The sequence below is a fragment of the Trichoderma gamsii genome (assembly GCF_001481775.2).
Source record: "Trichoderma gamsii strain T6085 chromosome Unknown Scaffold_3.2, whole genome shotgun sequence".
Classification (NCBI taxonomy): domain Eukaryota; kingdom Fungi; phylum Ascomycota; class Sordariomycetes; order Hypocreales; family Hypocreaceae; genus Trichoderma; species Trichoderma gamsii.
Genome location: NW_020171340.1, coordinates 1,181,537 through 1,197,796, shown reverse-complemented (window position 1 = coordinate 1,197,796; position 16,260 = coordinate 1,181,537). Strand labels below are relative to the sequence as shown.

Below are 16,260 nucleotides of genomic sequence, written 5' to 3'. Positions count from 1 at the left end.
ATGATTCTTATCGACGTATGTGATGTATAGAAAATAGTGGAGGGAGGACGGAAATGGCAGTAAAAAGGAGACACGAGAACGAAAAGAAAAATAAAAGAGGGAGAGCAAAGAAAGGGAGGCTGAAGGAGGGGAAAATAAACAAGGCTGGGGCCCTGCCGCCGTGCCGTTCTTCGAATGATCAGCCGCATAGAGTCGCACAGGCGAATAAAGTCCCTCAAGACTCTTTTGAACCAAATCTCCAAGCCTTTCACCACGGGCATAGCCGTTTGCCTTGTGTTTAGAGGATTGAGGATTTTGAGACTGGGAGTCTAAAAAGAGCATGCTGCAGCGCTTGGAAGCATAGCTGTATCGAGTCCTCGACCCGACAGCAATTCTCTACTGCGCCATGTGTTAAACCGTGCTATTCGCCTGAGGGGCTACCAAGTGTTTGGCGAGAATTTGTTGTTCTATACTAGATTTCAACAACTATATGCATCTATGTGTGTCTCACCGCATATTTGTTGTATCTAAACGGCTGATTTACAGCTGTAACATGAATCAAAGATGTTTTGAAAACGAATGCTCTTCATGTTATATGACCGCGCTCGTTTACCAGCTTTATATTCCTCTTATCCTACATGCACTCTCTCCCCTCAGTCCAGTGAATCGGGATGATATACGCTTCTCATCTCATTAATCCCCCGCCGTGGTACGGGTGAATTTTTGTATTCCAATAGCCGCGGACGTCGCTTTGTGCTCACTACTGCAAAACTAATAGGCAGGCCAGGAAGCATCGAGGGCGACACTACTTGGCCGGTAGTGACGATGACTTTCAGATTGCGCCGATGCAGCTTGACCAGCATGGAAAGCGCATCGGCAATATTGACATGTTGAGCAGCCGATTCGGGGACACACCTGTCGAGGCGATCGACAACAACAATCACAGATGCCAGTAGACCTACAATCGAATGCAGCAAATTGAAAACGCTGTCAAATGTCGAGGCTTTGCGGAATTGCCTGGTATTGAAGATATGCGGCGCTGAATTGGCCAAGTCTGGTCTGGAGAGCAGCATCTGCGAAACAAGATGCTTCAAGACGTGCTGTGGCGTCCACTTCGCGCTTTTCGGACGGTCGCACATGGCAAATGTAACCAGCTGGCCCTGCGATCGGCATATATCAATGAGGTTGATGGAAAACTCAGTCAGCCAGAACTGTCGGCCATTGTTCTCGGATGATATCCAAAGGACTGAGTTTTGAGAGTCATCGCAAAGGTGGCGCCATTCGGCCAGACAAGAGAGGATTCCGTTTTGGCTCCAGTGATCACGCATATCGGTGGAGAAGCGTAATGCTTGCCACTTGCGAAATTCATCTTCAACGTCGCCAACGTCATCGTGCCATACATCGAGGATTTGCGAAGAGTAATAACGAGATTGCGCTGATTCAACGATGAAAAAACATGTTGCGCCGTGAGGATTCAACAGGTGTTGAGAACTTACCGGAGCGTGTCATTTCTAGTTGTCGTTTCAACGAAAGAATTTCTATACGTATAGGTAGTTTGTTAGTCAGATTGCTGTAGAGTCTAAAAGGGAGGATTGCCTGCCTGAATTCAGATGCGCAATGCTCTCAGCAATATGTTTCTGCTCTGCAATATGCCCCGCTTCGCATAGTGTTTTGAGCCTTGCTGCTACTTTCTTGACATTCTCGAGATATGTGGAGAAGTTGTATTTGGCGCGTGCAAGCATAGCGTCTGCGAGTTGCTCTGTGTCGGAATTAGAACACGAGCACTCGGACCATTCCATGGCCGACTTACTGAAATAGTTGTGAGAATAGTACATCGAAAGCCTCCATAGTAAGTCTAGCGTGTGTATGTAAAACTCGGTAAGTGCTTGTTTCATTTCGTTTGTTGGAAACATGTCTTTGTAAACTTCCAGGATGGGAATATCCTGCGACAAGGAGGCAATAAGGCCTTGGACCGAGTCAATTTTCTCTTTTCTGTCAGAAATGCCCTTTTCGTCTGTTAGCACACGCCGCTTCAAAGGTTACAGTGGTAGCTGCATACTTTGAAGATAATCCAGAGGCAAGCATAAGGAATGGAGTATTCAGGACTCTGCGGAATAAATATGTCAACAATTGGCTTGATTTGCGTTGCAACCTTGATGAGGGCATGCGCCGAAGCGTCGATTCTCTGTAGCAGCTCCGGCTTAGACACCTGCTTGTTTTTGATCTTCTCGCTCTCCTTGGTGATAAGGTTTTCCACCCAAGCTGCATCGTACTGTCTTGGCTCCTTGACCCGTATCGGAGCACTCTCGAGGACCTTGGTTGCAACCAGTCGTGACTGGCTGTCGCTGTCCCACCAAGGCTGCGCAACTAGCTGTTCGTTAATGTCTTTGCACTTCTGCAGGGCTCTGGCGTAAATGACACTTGAGGCAAAGGTTAGTAGAGTAACGCAGCTGGTGCTTTGTTAACCAAATGTTTGCACTCACGCATCGTCCTCTAATCCAGGTTGGTACCATTTACTCCAAGGTGGCTTGTTTTCCACTTTGCTAATAACAGCACTGCGCTGCCTCGTTGCGCGCATTTAAAGGGCGATACGCACTAGTCGGCTAGAAAAATGGCTGTAGAGGAAATATCGTAGGGACTTATTAAAGAAGAAAATGAACGTAAAATTATAAACAATGAAAAGGACGGGAAGGATCGAGATGTTCTACATGTGCCTAACCGATGCATGCAAGGCAGCTCTCGCCTTTAATCATAAGCTACATGTACATGTCTCTTGGCAGCACTGCAGCCTTGGGCACGATCAGCACCCAATGAAGAAGCGAGTGTCTTCTGGCCTGCTCTTCAGCTGTGGAGACGGAAAACCGCGCAGTCAGCTATTGTCGGCTGTAGGATTGAGGCTCCGCTACTGCCTCTGTACAAATCAACCAGAGCCAGAAAACAACACCAGGCACTGTCTCTATCATAGCAATATCATCGCCATCACGGGGACACAATCGTCTGGAAAATGCCTTCTCCGGCAGCGATGGAACATATACCACCTTCCCAGAGGAGAACATCTACCCGAGACAAGAGTGTTTATTTTCATCCTCCTTCCATCTCCCGTGAGCACAGCCGCGAGAGTAGTCGTGACTCCTCCCGTGGCCATCGCTCTAAAGAAAGAGTTGTTAAGCTCATTATCATGCAAGAGATCGCAGCAGTTGAGATACGGTCAAAATACCTTGTCCATGCCATCGAAAAAGTTAACAAACATCCGCCATTACAGCCAACGGAAGGTTGTTTCATTGAACAGGCGCCGTACCCTACCCTCTTTCATCATATGGACGATATTAAGAGAGAAATCAATCAATTGAGCAATCAAGAAGCAGACGACCACCTCAAAAGACTCCTTGATGTTATAGGAGACATAGATTCCATTTGGGATGAGGCACGGAAAGAGAATTTCCGCAATGGTCTGGTGAGCTATAAAATGATATGGAAACTCTTTCGCCCAGGTGATCTTGTTCTCCGAGAGGATGAGATTGGCAACCTATGGCTTTTTGTTTTAATCCAAGCTACCTACTCCTCAATAGTACCTCGAAACAGTCATACATGGGTTGGAGAAGAAAAGAAGGAGGCAAATTTCAAAACCTGGTCCCTAAGATGGAATGAAGCCAATGGCTGCCTCGAGAGGAAGACCACTTTCTTTCGATGCACGAAATTTTCTGGCCAGCAACCTATCAAAACGCTCCCCGTCTATCCAATTCGTTACCAAGAGGATATTAAAGGAGAAAACACCGAGCAGTTTCTCGCTAAACGAGGTAGAAAATGGTGGGAACTAATCGCTGGGCCGGCCATCTGCCAGCAACATTCTGGGCTTGCATTCAGCAAAGAGGGCAGGCGCATAAATGAAGGCGGCGAAAAGTCTCGGGTATGTCGTAGCAGCCTACATGTGCCTATACATCCAGTCAAGATGGGTTTACTGTGCCGAACGTTGGAGAGCTGACTGAAAAGCAGGTGGACGGCAGAGTAGTGATTGGCGATAAATGGAAAACTCCGGCAAATCTCGACTTCATTTTCGGGTTGGAAGACAACAATATACACTTGGTCGTGCGCGAGAGCGAGCGCGAGCTCTTTGTGAGCGACCTGAGGGAACCGTATCAGTGGGATAATCTCCCCATATCCACGGCATTGACGGACGAGCAGGCAATGCTCTGCCCACCTGTCGTAGACTGCCATGACTTGAGAAGCAAGAAGAGGCTCACTGTCAGCATTGTCAATCTGCAGCCAGTCAAATGGAACCAAGATGCACTGAGCCAGCTCGTACTAGATGAAAAGAAGAAGAAAATGCTCGAAGGCCTTGTGCATCATCACACAAATCGACACCGTCGCAATGAAAAAGGCGACCTTATTGCCGGCAAGGGGCAAAGCCTTGTTATTCTCCTTTATGGGCCACCAGGCGTGCGTTCTTCCTTCAGATTTATTATACATAGGCTGAGCGACACTGATGTTTTACGCTGCAGGTTGGCAAGACATTGACCGCAGAGTCGATTGCCGAGGCTGTCAGGAAACCTCTGGTCGCAATGAGCATTGGAGAAATGGTATGGGACGAGACGCAGCTCCAAGAACGGCTACAGACCGAGTTCCAACGAGCCATAGACTGGGACGCAGTTCTCCTTTTGGATGAAGCCGATGTGGTGCTCGAAGCTCGCTCATTTGAAGATGTGCGGAGAAACGGCATTGTATCCAGTTGAGTCTCTGCCCGCGCTCATGTATAGATATCTAATATGACCACCGTGGTTAATCTCTACTGTCATCTGATAGTATTTCTCAGAGAGCTAGAATATTACCAAGGAATTCTATTCCTCACTACGAACAGAGTCAACACTATGGACACCGCGTTCCAGTCCCGCATCCAAATCGGCATCGGTTTCAAGAGCATGACATCCGATATTCGGGCAAAAGTGTGGACACGGCTACTCACCCTGAATGGTAGAGACGAGATGATTGGGCCAGAAGCACTCAGAAAAGTTCAGACAGAGTTGAGCAAATACGAGTTGAATGGGCGGCAAATTAGAAACATTCTAAATGTTGCAGAGGGTCTTGCATTCCAGGAGGATAGGCAAAAGGCTAGGTTGAAATATTCACACATCAAGGAAGCCACGAAAGCAGCGGCAGAATTTCAGAAGATGTTGGAGGAGTCAAAGTCGATGATGAAGTTGGAACAGAGTGTGTGGGCGCCATATAAGGACGGCGACGATGATTCGATTTTCTAGGCTGAATATATACACGAGATTATGACAATCAATATACTGGACTGAAAATAGACACAAGGTGATTATGATCTGATACTTTCAGTCTGGGTTTCGAGATGAGATGCTGAAGACACTTTTGTTCGCTTGCGAAGGCAATATTAAATGGTATAGTTCAAATATCATTTCTTCGTATCATAATCGGGTATATTTTGCAGCTGCAACTTCGTGCATGCTTTTCACAACATCTGCTCAATGTGTCTAAAATTCCAACATGTAAACCGCCAAACGCCTTATATATGCCTCGAATTTCCTTGTGCGTAGCCAACTATACTTCAATCATGTCTCGTCTTCGCGGCCGTGGATGATGGACATGGCGAAATTCGACAAAGCATTCGAATCCGCCCCAGATGATGAATATAAATCTCCAAATCCTATCATGAGTCAGCAACCATCCAGTTAGTAACAGCCTCGCTGTTTATATGTGCACTTACACAACAGCAGTAAGCATCCACACCACAATGGCCAGCATTTTATTCTGTGAAAAGCCCTCTCTGCTTATGACATCGGGATCGCCCACCCCGCTGGTGATTTGCGGCGACGAATCGCTTTCGAGGGCGGCAATGGCATCGGATTGGTATGTGTAGCGCGAGAAGATGATCATGACGATGCCGCCGAGCGATATAGCGAGCGAGAAGAGGTCGTGGAGGAGGGCGCGCGCAGGTGATAGCGGGCTGAAGCCAAAGGCGCGATCGAGCTTGGCGACGACAATGTACGAGTCGTTGAGAATAGCGATGGCGGACTGTGGATGCTGTTGCGTTAGCTATGGCTGCGCTGGCAGCGATGATGCTATCACGATGGTGACGCCATCACCAAGCAACTTGAAGACTCACCCCCACAAGGCCAGCCGCAACAGCACCACCCTTGTCTGACCATTGATTGATGATAAAGGCCAGAATCACCAGCGTCGTCACGCCCGTCATCCAGGCCACCGCCCTGGTGATGACTTGGACGAGGGCATATGTGCCTGGGCAAAAGTTTCTTGTCATTTGGATGATGGAGGTGGAGAAGAGATATAGCGTCGTATCGATATTGAGAACAAGGCAAATTGATAACAAAGAATAGAGACAAAGGCGCTGAACAATGAAAGCTGAAAGAAATCAATGATCGTTAAAGCTGGCTTGGTTTTGGATTCGCAGCAGCAGCGCAGTTAGAAGAGATAAAAGGTGAAGAAGCGAGCTGAGGCGAGATATTCGGAGAGTGCCTAGACCTAAACGCTGGAGCGAGCACAGCCAGGCCGCCTATCGTGGGCTGGCACCTGCGCTACATGCAAGTTACGGGCTGTCAGTGGCAGCTTGAGCCGCCTCTGGAGATGCGCAGGAGACTCCAGCTGGCCTCATAGGCGGGATCGCAGTGGCATGTGTGTGCAGAGAGAGGAGAGTATATGCGGTTAACAGTCGCTGGCTGGGGATGCGAGGTGAGCGAGATGTTTGGCCTCGGCTGATGCGATGATTCTGTGCTGCGCGGGGATCAAGAAACAACGACGAGATCGTGTAAAGAGGATTAGGAAACGACAGTCGATGCTAACGCGCGTGGGCTAATGGAAAGAATCAAGAGAGAAAACGGTGGCTGGCGGCATTGTTAGAGGATACGAGCCAATTGCTGGCGGTTAGAAGAGAAGATGGCAAGAGGTCAGCAGCCATGATTCGACGAGGCCTCTCCAAGTCAGCTGGCATGATGGCTGCATCTCGTTTTCTCAGCTTTGGGGGCCGGGCTAACAAGGTGCTTGTCCCAATGGATCTGATCTACTTCGTATAGCACTGGATCTGCCACCTCCAACTTCTGACAGCTCCGTGCTGCTCCCCGGAATGCTGCAGTGCTTCATCGGCCGTGACAATGAAGCACAAATCTCGATCTACTCCAGCGATGCGGAATGCCGTGAATGCGTGGTTCGGGGTCGCGGCATTGCATCAGGCACGAAACGAAGCGGATTTCGCTCTCTTGGTGATTGAAAACCAGAGGCTGGGGGGCTGAGGCTTGGACGCCTCGACACCAGGTACAGGCAGTAGGCGCCGTGCCCTGCAGCAGATGCAAGTATTACTGCTTCAATTCGAGCCCAAAGTGCGGCCTCCCCACTGGCATTGAGGTTAGTGGAGACGCCCGAAGCAAGGGAGACATTTCTGGCGTCTGGAACCAGCAATGGCCATTCATCTGGAACAATTGGAGCCTTTTACCGAGTACGCAGTGCCAACAGCAGCAGTACTCTGCGATTAGAGCTCATCTTTGCTTCCAAAACATGGAGAGGAACAGATCGCTTGGGCACAAAGGCGGTTGATTGCCGTCTTACACTGCACGGCGCCATCTCTGAGATCGCCACGCCTCTCCGCATTTAGGGCGCCGGGCCGCTAATAACGGCGGTTCTTAGTGGCTGCTGCGATTACGAAGCACTGTGGATAGCTCTGGCCCCGCCACCACATGAATCGTATCTCTTAATCTCGTACGGATACAGGGGAAAACGGAACTGGACTGAGGTGAGGCTTTGCACATCAACGTAGGAGGCGTTTTGGCTCTCGAACGTTATTTCGTAGCTTATCACGAGGCTATCAGGGTCTGCTACGGCACTTCGGTTATACACGAGTAACGAGTCTAGAAGCTACATGTACTCTGATGCACTGCAGTTCCGGGCTTCAGTTACAGGTACAAATACACTACTTGCTGACAAGCCCTAGAGCCATTTACCTCTCCACTGCATGTTTATCAAACAGGCAATTATTTATAGCTTGACCATGGCGCCGTACCGCAAACAAGAAACCATTGAGAGGCAGAAACAGAGATCCTCCACTCTGGTACATAAGGCGTACATATAGAACGCGTCATGAAATACGCTCTGTCAACCAGCTTCCGCCAATTCCGCATGGCAAACAGTACTCGATGCCCAATTGCACGCACGAATCATGAATCTCGGCAATGGAAGAAATACAAAAGCCTCTGAGGGCTGTTTTCCCATTCTGCTTCTTCTTCACCAAAATATACTCCAAGCCATCTCGGCTCATACATGAAATCGCCCAGTGAATAGATCAACCCATTGTGAAACGCGTCCAACGCCGCTAAAAAAAAAACGGGCACAGCCTCCATTGCTTTTTCTCTCCACTGCACAGCTTAGAGCTAGCAAGCCCAAAAAAAGAGAGAACTGGCTTGAGCTAAATCAGCCCAAGTCCCCTAATCTCTCTCGTTTTTCTTCCCTTGCAGCTGTTGCGAAAGGCGGCAACCGGGCCGTTTGTTCGACGTACCTTTAATCTCGCCCACCAAAGCACCGCAAACAAAAATCTAAAAATTCACTTCACCCAAAACCTGAATTAGAACAACATCAAAACAACAGCGCCAAGGAAATAACCTTTTCTTTTTTCATCGTTATAACGCCTTTTTACGATAATCAAGCTCTTAAAAGCCCAGCCTCAGCCACTGATTCGCGGGCACACCCTGGCTCGTTCGTTCTCACCATTTCCCCTCTCTGCTTCACCCGCTTCGCAAAGATGGCTCGTTTTGATATTGATGACCTGTGTTCCTTTAGTCATCCCGAGAGGCTCATCGAGATGAAATCCGACCTCGAGGCCACCGCTCACGCGCCTGAGCAGCTCGTCTCCAAGGATGGGCGTCTGGTGGAGATGCGGTCACGGAAGCGAAGTGAAAGCAACTGCCGCAGCCTCAAGCAGCTGTTTCTCGACAACCAAGCGGGTATGCCGCCTCAATCTCCATCAATTCATCAATTGGACTTCAGCTTCTCATGCTAACACGCCACTAGGGATCGTTTTCAATCTCGTTCTCCTTCTCTACCTCACCCAATTGATGATTCCCAGAGCACGGCCCTTCACAAGGCCCTTCCTGTGGCTGTCCCACTACAACCCCTCTACTGGAAAGTACGCGGTTGGCTTCAATGACGTTTACTACGTGATCTACTATCTGGTGCTCTTCACTGGACTGCGCGATGGTCTCATGAATGGCGTTTTGGGGCCCCTGGGTCGGCGTTGGGGAATCTCTTCAGTCAAGGACCAGGCGCGGTTTGCGGAACAGACGTGGATGATTTGCTACTACTGCTTCTTTTGGCCTCTTGGTGTAGTATGTTTTAGAAAGTGGCCCATTTTCGTCTGCTAACTTGACACAGTACATCTGGTACTCCTCCCCCTACTTTCTCAACATGGCCGAGCTCTGGACAGACTGGCCCAGCCGAGAGATTTCCGGGACCATGAAGTTTTACTTCCTCGCGCAGCTGGCTTTTTGGATTCAGCAAGTCTACGTCATCAACATTGAAAAACAGCGAAAGGATTACTGGCAGATGCTGTCGCACCACGTCGTCACAATCGGACTGGTCGTAGCCTCGTATGCCTACCACTTTACACGCGTTGGCAACCTGATTCTCATTATTATGGATATTGTCGACATTGTCTTTCCAGTGAGTCTCACCCATCTTTGGAGATTCAGATTCATTAAGTAAGGGCACTAACGGGTTCACAGCTTGCCAAGTGCGCCAAGTATCTGGGCTACAACACCCTCTGCGACATCCTCTTTGGCCTCTTCGTCGTCGTCTGGCTGTCCACCCGCCATGTGTTCTTCCTCATGGTGATCCGCAGCGTCTACTTTGATGTCCCTGCCATCGTGCCGCAGACCTGCTTCCAGGGTGGCATGCACAATCTACAGGGTCCATTGCCCCAGCCCAGCGGGTGGTCTTGGCTGCTTGAGCCGCTCAGGGATCCAGAAGGCTTGATCTGCTTCAACCAGTCCACCTTTACCGGATTCTTCTCATACCTCGTTGCGCTACAGGGCATCATGGTGATGTGGTCCTATGCCATTCTCAAGGTCGTTGTCAAGGTGCTCAGCGGCCAAAACGCCGAAGACATTCGCAGCGACGACGAAGAAGAGGAAGATGTCGGCGAGCTGGAAGAAGAGGAGCTTGAAGAAGAAGAGGAAAATGAAGCTGATTATCGGTATTTGGAGGAAGAAGCCGATGTGGACGATGGCATCGTCAAGGCTTGGGAGCGTCGACGCCTAGCCTTGCCCAAGAGAAGTGGCAGCTCCAGCGCCTTGCATCTTCCCGGTCACAGCGATCGTAAGGAGTTTCTCAACCGGATTGGATGCGAGAAGCAAATCGATTAAGTTGGAGATTAAAGGACTGGGCTATCACTGGGTGATTTATATTGTGCGATTGATTTAAAAAGTTTTTGTTTAACAGCATGGAGCAACATGTGGTTGTTCTTGCTTCACCGATGGGCTCTGTATGGATATGAGCCATGGGGATTGCGAATACATTGCGGGTCTAGATTTACTATGGATAAGATTCCATTTGTTATACACAAATACCAATAGAGAGGTCTTTTTATACTCCTTTCGATATGACGGCTGGTATCAGTGTAAGCGAATAGGCACGCGCTTTACGGGGATACCGGATACCTGCAGCTCCCGAAGCAATCTCAACTGGAGGGTTTTTAAAGAGTAATCTCCGAGAATGAATCTCACTAATGCAGACTATCTTTGATTTCAGCAATAGGTCGCAAAGATATATGTGTCGACTGTTCCATGCTCCTCCAGCCAAGGCCAACCCGCGGGCTCCGAGTCTCAGGGGGTCCCAGAAAGAGGGTCTAGGGTCCAGTCCAGACTGGAGCACGGAGAATTTAGCATGGATAGAAGCGTCGAGGGCCTCGGAAGGATGCTTTTAGCGTTCTTCAGCCCTGGAAGTCCAACCGGGTCCCTTGCATGTCGTTTGTAGGATCGGGTTGATGCGTGGACTTTTGTGTACAGGTAGACGAGGTTTTGGTGGATGTGGCTTTCGGCAGCTGATTCCGCGGGGGCGCCACGCGCAAAAGATGCTTTTGACTATTTGGACGAAAAGCAAGCGAAAGGATAAAAGAAATTTCCTAATTGATGTAATAGAAGAAAGGAAAAGAATAATTCACAAAAATGACTCTTGAATGGAACACTCGGGGATGAATTGGCGCCCTCAGCTGATCTGACTGACTCTCAAGATCCAGTCTGTCGTTGAAGCCAAGACGTCATCAAGCATCAAAAAGCGTCGGCCCGGGCGCCAAATGCCGACGGCACCGAATCCCTTTCTCTCTTCTCTTTTATAAAGCTGTGCACACGACCAGTCGAAATCCGGCAAGCTCTTGGTGGGCGAGATCCCAAATGCTACAGCGGCGTTGCATCCATTCCCATTCGGCAAGTTACTAACCTGGTACATCCGCGACGCCCGCCCTCTTGGCACCATCTACATCATTCCGCTGAGCAAAAAGTTGCTTAGGTGCCCAAAGCCTTCTGGGGGACGCTATTTCAGCCCATCTGACAGGTCTGGCCGGAGCTTATAAGAGCTCCAAGTACCCTCCAGGTCACTTTTAGGCCCAGCCCACCCGCCCGAATTTACAGTGCTGCCGGCCTCCCACCAACCACCAGCGGCCATTAGTATTTCCACGGCCAGCTACACCTCTCAGCTTCTTCTCTTCTCGACTTCAACTCCAACTTCAATTACCGTCACCACGCTTCACAGCCCTTCTCCCGCAGCAATGGCTCGGCACGACGCCGCCCCGTTGGTCAGCTCGTCGCCGCCGCCGTCCCAGGCCAACGGCGCTGTCCGTCGCCGAAACCAGCAGCTTGCCGGCCCTACCGAGATATCCGCTGCCAGCAATGGCTCCAGCACAGCATCATCCTCACGCCTCTCGATGGACAAGAAGAAGCGACGAAAGGCCCGCTCGCTGTTCCGCCGCTTCGCCCGCTTCTCCTTCAAGCACACTTGGGTCGCCCCCCTGATCCTGCTGCTCCTCTTCGCCGCCGCCTACGCCGTCAACCCAACCGCTTCGAATCCCGTCCGCCGCTTCATCTTCCTCTCGTACGAGCAGCCCAATCCCAACGCCCACCTCGACCCGACGCTGCCCGCACACTACGGCAAGGGCCTCTGGGATGTGGCCTTTGTGGCCTTTTATACGATTGTGCTGTCGTTTACGCGCGAGCTGATGATGCAGGAGGTGCTGATCCCGCTTGGCCGCTTCAACGGCATCAAGAGCCGCGGCAAGCAGCAGCGCTTCGCCGAGCAGATGTACACGGCGCTCTACTTCAGCTGCATGGGGCCGACGGGCGTCTATGTCATGAGCCGCAGCCCCGTGTGGTACTTCAACACGGCCGGCATGTACGAGGCCTTTCCGCACCGCTCGCACGAGGCCGTCTTCAAGTTCTACTACCTGTTCCAGGCGGCGTACTGGGCGCAGCAGGGCGTCGTGATGCTGCTGGGCTTTGAGAAGCCGCGCAAGGATTTCAAGGAGCTGGTGGCGCACCATATTGTGACGCTGGCGCTGATTGGGCTGAGCTACCGCTTCCATTTCACGCACATGGGCATTGCCGTGTACATCACCCACGATATCAGCGACGTCTTTCTGGCAGTATGTTTGACTTGATTCCTTGGTTGCTCTCATGATACTGACAAACTCATAGCTCTCCAAATCGCTCCACTACATTGACAGCCCGCTCGTCATCCCCGTCTACATCTCAAACATCTTCGTCTGGATCTACCTCCGCCACTACATCAACCTGCGCATCCTCTACTCCATCCTCACCGAGTTCCGCACCGTCGGGCCCTACGAGCTCAACTGGGAGACGCAGCAGTACAAGTGCTGGATCTCCAACATCATTACCTTTGCGCTGCTGGCCTCGCTGCAGGCCCTCAACCTTTTCTGGCTCTACTGCCTCTTCCGCAGCATGTATAAGTTTGTCGTCTATAGGATCAAAAAGGACGACCGGTCCGAGTCGAGCGAGGAAGAGGAGAATGCGCAGCTGCGGCCCGAGGCCGAGCCCTTGTTGACGGAGGTCAATGGGTCTGCGAATGGCTATGCTAAGGCTGCCGTTGAGAACGGTTCTCTCTAGGGGAAATATTCAGTCCTTTTGAAGTTTTGAATATGTACTCTGCGAGTATCGGAATGTTGAACAACCTCTTTACTAAAATTTTGATTAAAAGCCCGGCATGGCGAAAACTAAATTGGTCTTTTTATCTCTCGCTTCGAATTTCTCAGATTTTTACACTTTTTTTTACACCAAATTTAATCCATGGCGAATGATGACGACTACGGCAACAACGAAAAAAGAATTTGGACTTTCTCCAGTGTACAGTATCTTGGAGTAACGGTTCGTATATATGCCACGACTTTGCTGGCCACAAGAGCTAGCTTTTTTCCCTTTCTTTTATTCTGGAAAACTTTGATTGGAAGTCTGTGGTAGGCGCTGCTATATGGGACGTAGCTGGATGTGCCTATGATGATTTATCGAACTTCATGTTATCTACATATCAAATATACTTACTATAATACCTAATCTCAGAAGATTTAAACGAATAACAGTATAGCTACTACTGCGACTAGTTGGCGAATCAAATCTTAAGGATGTAATTCCATCTTCCAGTGTCACCATCAGTTCAGGCACGAATTCTTTTCTTACCCTATCATCTCCTATGGTATCCGGTAGTTTCAGCCTTTCACACGGCCAGAAGTAGCTGCTTTGCATTGCACGTGCAAGTTCTTTCACGTCTAAATGCCTTGCTGTCGGACGAGGCAACTTCAGCTGTCGATATGGAATACTGACGGACTAATCCAGCAGTCGATACGTCAGGAATTTTCCGATTCGACAGTAGGAAGCGAGTTTTACTATGCACACCCGAGGAGTGTCTGTTTTAGCAACCCCAAGACGTCGCTGTCACAACTTCACAGCATTTTTAACGTCCCCCCAGGCGGGCTACCGCGACATGCTTTATCAGCATCAAACGCGGCAAGTGGTGGTTTATTATACGTATCATTGTTAATTCACGTCATTGCCACCAAAGACTCTGTTTGAATCTGTGTTTTTTTATATATGGCTAATTTCAGCCAGAAAAGTTCAAAAGAATGCCGACTAAACTGACCAACGCCTATATGCTCTCTATCCGCGCATATTTCTATGTCCCCAACCAAAATCAAAGGAAAACCAACCAAATCATTATTCATAACAGCTCATTATCCACCCCCCCAGGGCTCTTCACTCAGAACGAATACTCCTCAACATGGAGATAGATGCCCTGCGCCCCAGTCCCCTTATGCACCGCCCGCTCATCACTCAGCCTGCTCACGCAATTCCTCGTCGTGGCAACAATCTCAGGCCCTCCGCAAACCACCACCGCAGTCTCGCCGTACGCAACCTCCACAGGCTGGCGGATCAACTGCTCAATGTCCGGTCGTGTCGTATACTCGCGGACAACGGGGAGGCTAGAGAAGGCCTTCTCCTGCGGCTCCTGCGTCTCCTTCTTCTCGTCGGCGTTGCTGCCTGTGCAGCAACAGGATGAGTCTTGGTGGGGTGATGATTTGATGATCGTTTCTTTCTGGCTGCTTTCACCACTGCTGCTAGCTGTGATGTGGGAAATATTGGTTTCGTTGCGTGAGAGGGGGAGGCCGTCGCTGCCGAGGGCGGAGTTTGTGATTGCAACGTGGATGTTGATGATGACACCCTTTTGCGAGAGGGAATCGCCTGCTTTCTGCGCGCGCTGGACGTAGTATTCGATTTCTCGGTATGTTCTCGCCACGAAGAGCACTTCGATCCTCTTGACGCAGCCAACAAAGTCGGCTTGAGCGGCAGCTTCTAGCAAGGGCAGTGTGAAGCTCGCGCCCGTGGAAGCTCCAATGAGAACCATGGTTTCGTAAATGTCCCATCGAGGGGGTGCGCCATACGGGCCGGAGAGGAATCCCGTGAGAGACGCTTCCGGGTTCTTGGAGGCGTAGCTGTGGATGCGCTTGGAGAAGCCCTTGTGCTTGCGCAGGATGAGCTGGACGCTGTTGCAGCAGCAGGTTCCTTCGATCTTGCGCGCGCAGGCAATGGTGTACGGGTGAGCTTCTAGAGGTCCCAGTCGTGGAATCCACAGGTAGACGTGCTGGCCGGGCGTCCAGGCAAAGTGTACGTCCTTGATGGTGACGACGGTGGTGGTATCGGCCACTGCTCGGGCGAGGATTTGGTGACCAACTCGTCGTCTGCCCTGGCATGCTGATCCGCCAGTCTTGAATCTCAGATTCTGCCACAGGAGAAGCGCCCAGCGGGCGGCGCGGTCAAAGACGAGCAACGAAACGGCCAGCCAGAACAAGAAGCGGGCGTTTGTGGGAATGTGCAGCCAGACGAGCACCAGCATCACAATGGACGCGGCAACGTGCTGCAGCACCCAGACCTCGTATGCCAGCCTGCGAATGGGCACAAAGCCAATCACCACGTTCCACAGCAAAATGGCCCAAGCACCAAGGCCGTACTTGACCATGGGCATCGTCTCCATCTCCAGCTCGACAAAGTCCGCAAGCACCCACTCGGTCCAAAAGTGGAATCCATGCACCGTCGCCGTGACAAACATTGTGCGCGCCACCCACCGATGCAGCCAGTTAAGCCGCTCATGGCCCGTGCCAATCAGAAACCCGACAATGTTGACCTTCATCGACAGCAGAAAGATCATGGGCAGCTGCGTCAGCGTGACCCAGGCGTTGCGGTAGCCGATGCGCTCCCAGAAGTTGACATCGTGGACGACGGCGTGCCATGACATGAAGTAGGCGATGATGGACCAGTAGACGAGCAGCACCAAGACGCGGCCCAGGGGCGGAGGAGTGAGCCAGGAGAAGTGGCGGACGGGCACGAAGAGCTGCGGGAGGGAGATTTCGCGGAGGATGGCGGTGGTGGTGGCCCATGATTGGGAGAGGAGGGAGTTGGGGCGGGTTGGATGGGGGTTTGAGGCGGGATCGCGGGCTGCTTTGAGGCTGGAGGGAGTTAGCAGAGGATATCTGAGGATCTGGAGGTTTGTGACCTACCGCTTGAGGGCGCCGATGTGGTTGATGCCGCGGATGGCCATTAATGAAGCCACGACGGTGGCGGCGATGTACCAGTAGGCGCGGGCGAAGCGGTGGTTGACGTCGGAGCCCATGCCCGTCATGCCATCGCCGCTCATGTCCATGCCGCCCATGTCCATGATGGCGGTTTGGAGAAGATTAGAGGTGATGGTTTGATAGTTGGATAGATAGAG

General features: G+C 50.9%; 6 protein-coding genes across 6 annotated transcripts; 3 read left to right on the top strand and 3 right to left on the bottom strand.

Annotated features, from left to right (window-relative positions):
- Positions 1 to 1,541: 1,541 nt before the first annotated feature.
- On the bottom strand, positions 1,542 to 2,557 carry TGAM01_v201379 (hypothetical protein; the record flags this gene model as incomplete). The annotated part of the gene is made up of 4 exons (XM_024548752.1): positions 1,542 to 1,738; positions 1,790 to 1,985; positions 2,039 to 2,399; positions 2,463 to 2,557. The coding sequence occupies 4 exons, from the start codon at positions 2,555 to 2,557 to the stop codon at positions 1,542 to 1,544; spliced, it is 849 nt and encodes a 282-aa protein (XP_024406568.1).
- An 888-nt stretch (positions 2,558 to 3,445) lies between these two features.
- TGAM01_v201378 (hypothetical protein) lies at positions 3,446 to 5,231 on the top strand (the record flags this gene model as incomplete). Its single annotated transcript, XM_018804739.1, has 4 exons — positions 3,446 to 3,886; positions 3,973 to 4,416; positions 4,479 to 4,679; positions 4,863 to 5,231. 4 exons carry the CDS (start codon positions 3,446 to 3,448, stop codon positions 5,229 to 5,231), a joined length of 1,455 nt encoding a protein of 484 aa, XP_018662007.1.
- Positions 5,232 to 5,535: 304 nt separating this feature from the next.
- On the bottom strand, positions 5,536 to 6,256 carry TGAM01_v201377 (hypothetical protein; the record flags this gene model as incomplete). The annotated part of the gene is made up of 3 exons (XM_018804738.1): positions 5,536 to 5,641; positions 5,702 to 6,009; positions 6,101 to 6,256. The coding sequence occupies 3 exons, from the start codon at positions 6,254 to 6,256 to the stop codon at positions 5,536 to 5,538; spliced, it is 570 nt and encodes a 189-aa protein (XP_018662006.1).
- Positions 6,257 to 8,740: 2,484 nt separating this feature from the next.
- On the top strand, positions 8,741 to 10,358 carry TGAM01_v201376 (hypothetical protein; the record flags this gene model as incomplete). Its single annotated transcript, XM_018804737.1, has 4 exons — positions 8,741 to 8,942; positions 9,010 to 9,323; positions 9,370 to 9,657; positions 9,720 to 10,358. 4 exons carry the CDS (start codon positions 8,741 to 8,743, stop codon positions 10,356 to 10,358), a joined length of 1,443 nt encoding a protein of 480 aa, XP_018662005.1.
- A 1,400-nt stretch (positions 10,359 to 11,758) lies between these two features.
- On the top strand, positions 11,759 to 13,109 carry TGAM01_v201375 (longevity-assurance protein 1; the record flags this gene model as incomplete). Its single annotated transcript, XM_018804736.1, has 2 exons — positions 11,759 to 12,628; positions 12,681 to 13,109. The coding sequence occupies 2 exons, from the start codon at positions 11,759 to 11,761 to the stop codon at positions 13,107 to 13,109; spliced, it is 1,299 nt and encodes a 432-aa protein (XP_018662004.1).
- Positions 13,110 to 14,253: 1,144 nt separating this feature from the next.
- On the bottom strand, positions 14,254 to 16,206 carry TGAM01_v201374 (hypothetical protein; the record flags this gene model as incomplete). The annotated part of the gene is made up of 2 exons (XM_018804735.1): positions 14,254 to 15,997; positions 16,049 to 16,206. 2 exons carry the CDS (start codon positions 16,204 to 16,206, stop codon positions 14,254 to 14,256), a joined length of 1,902 nt encoding a protein of 633 aa, XP_018662003.1.
- Between the last annotated feature and the right edge of the window lie 54 nt (positions 16,207 to 16,260).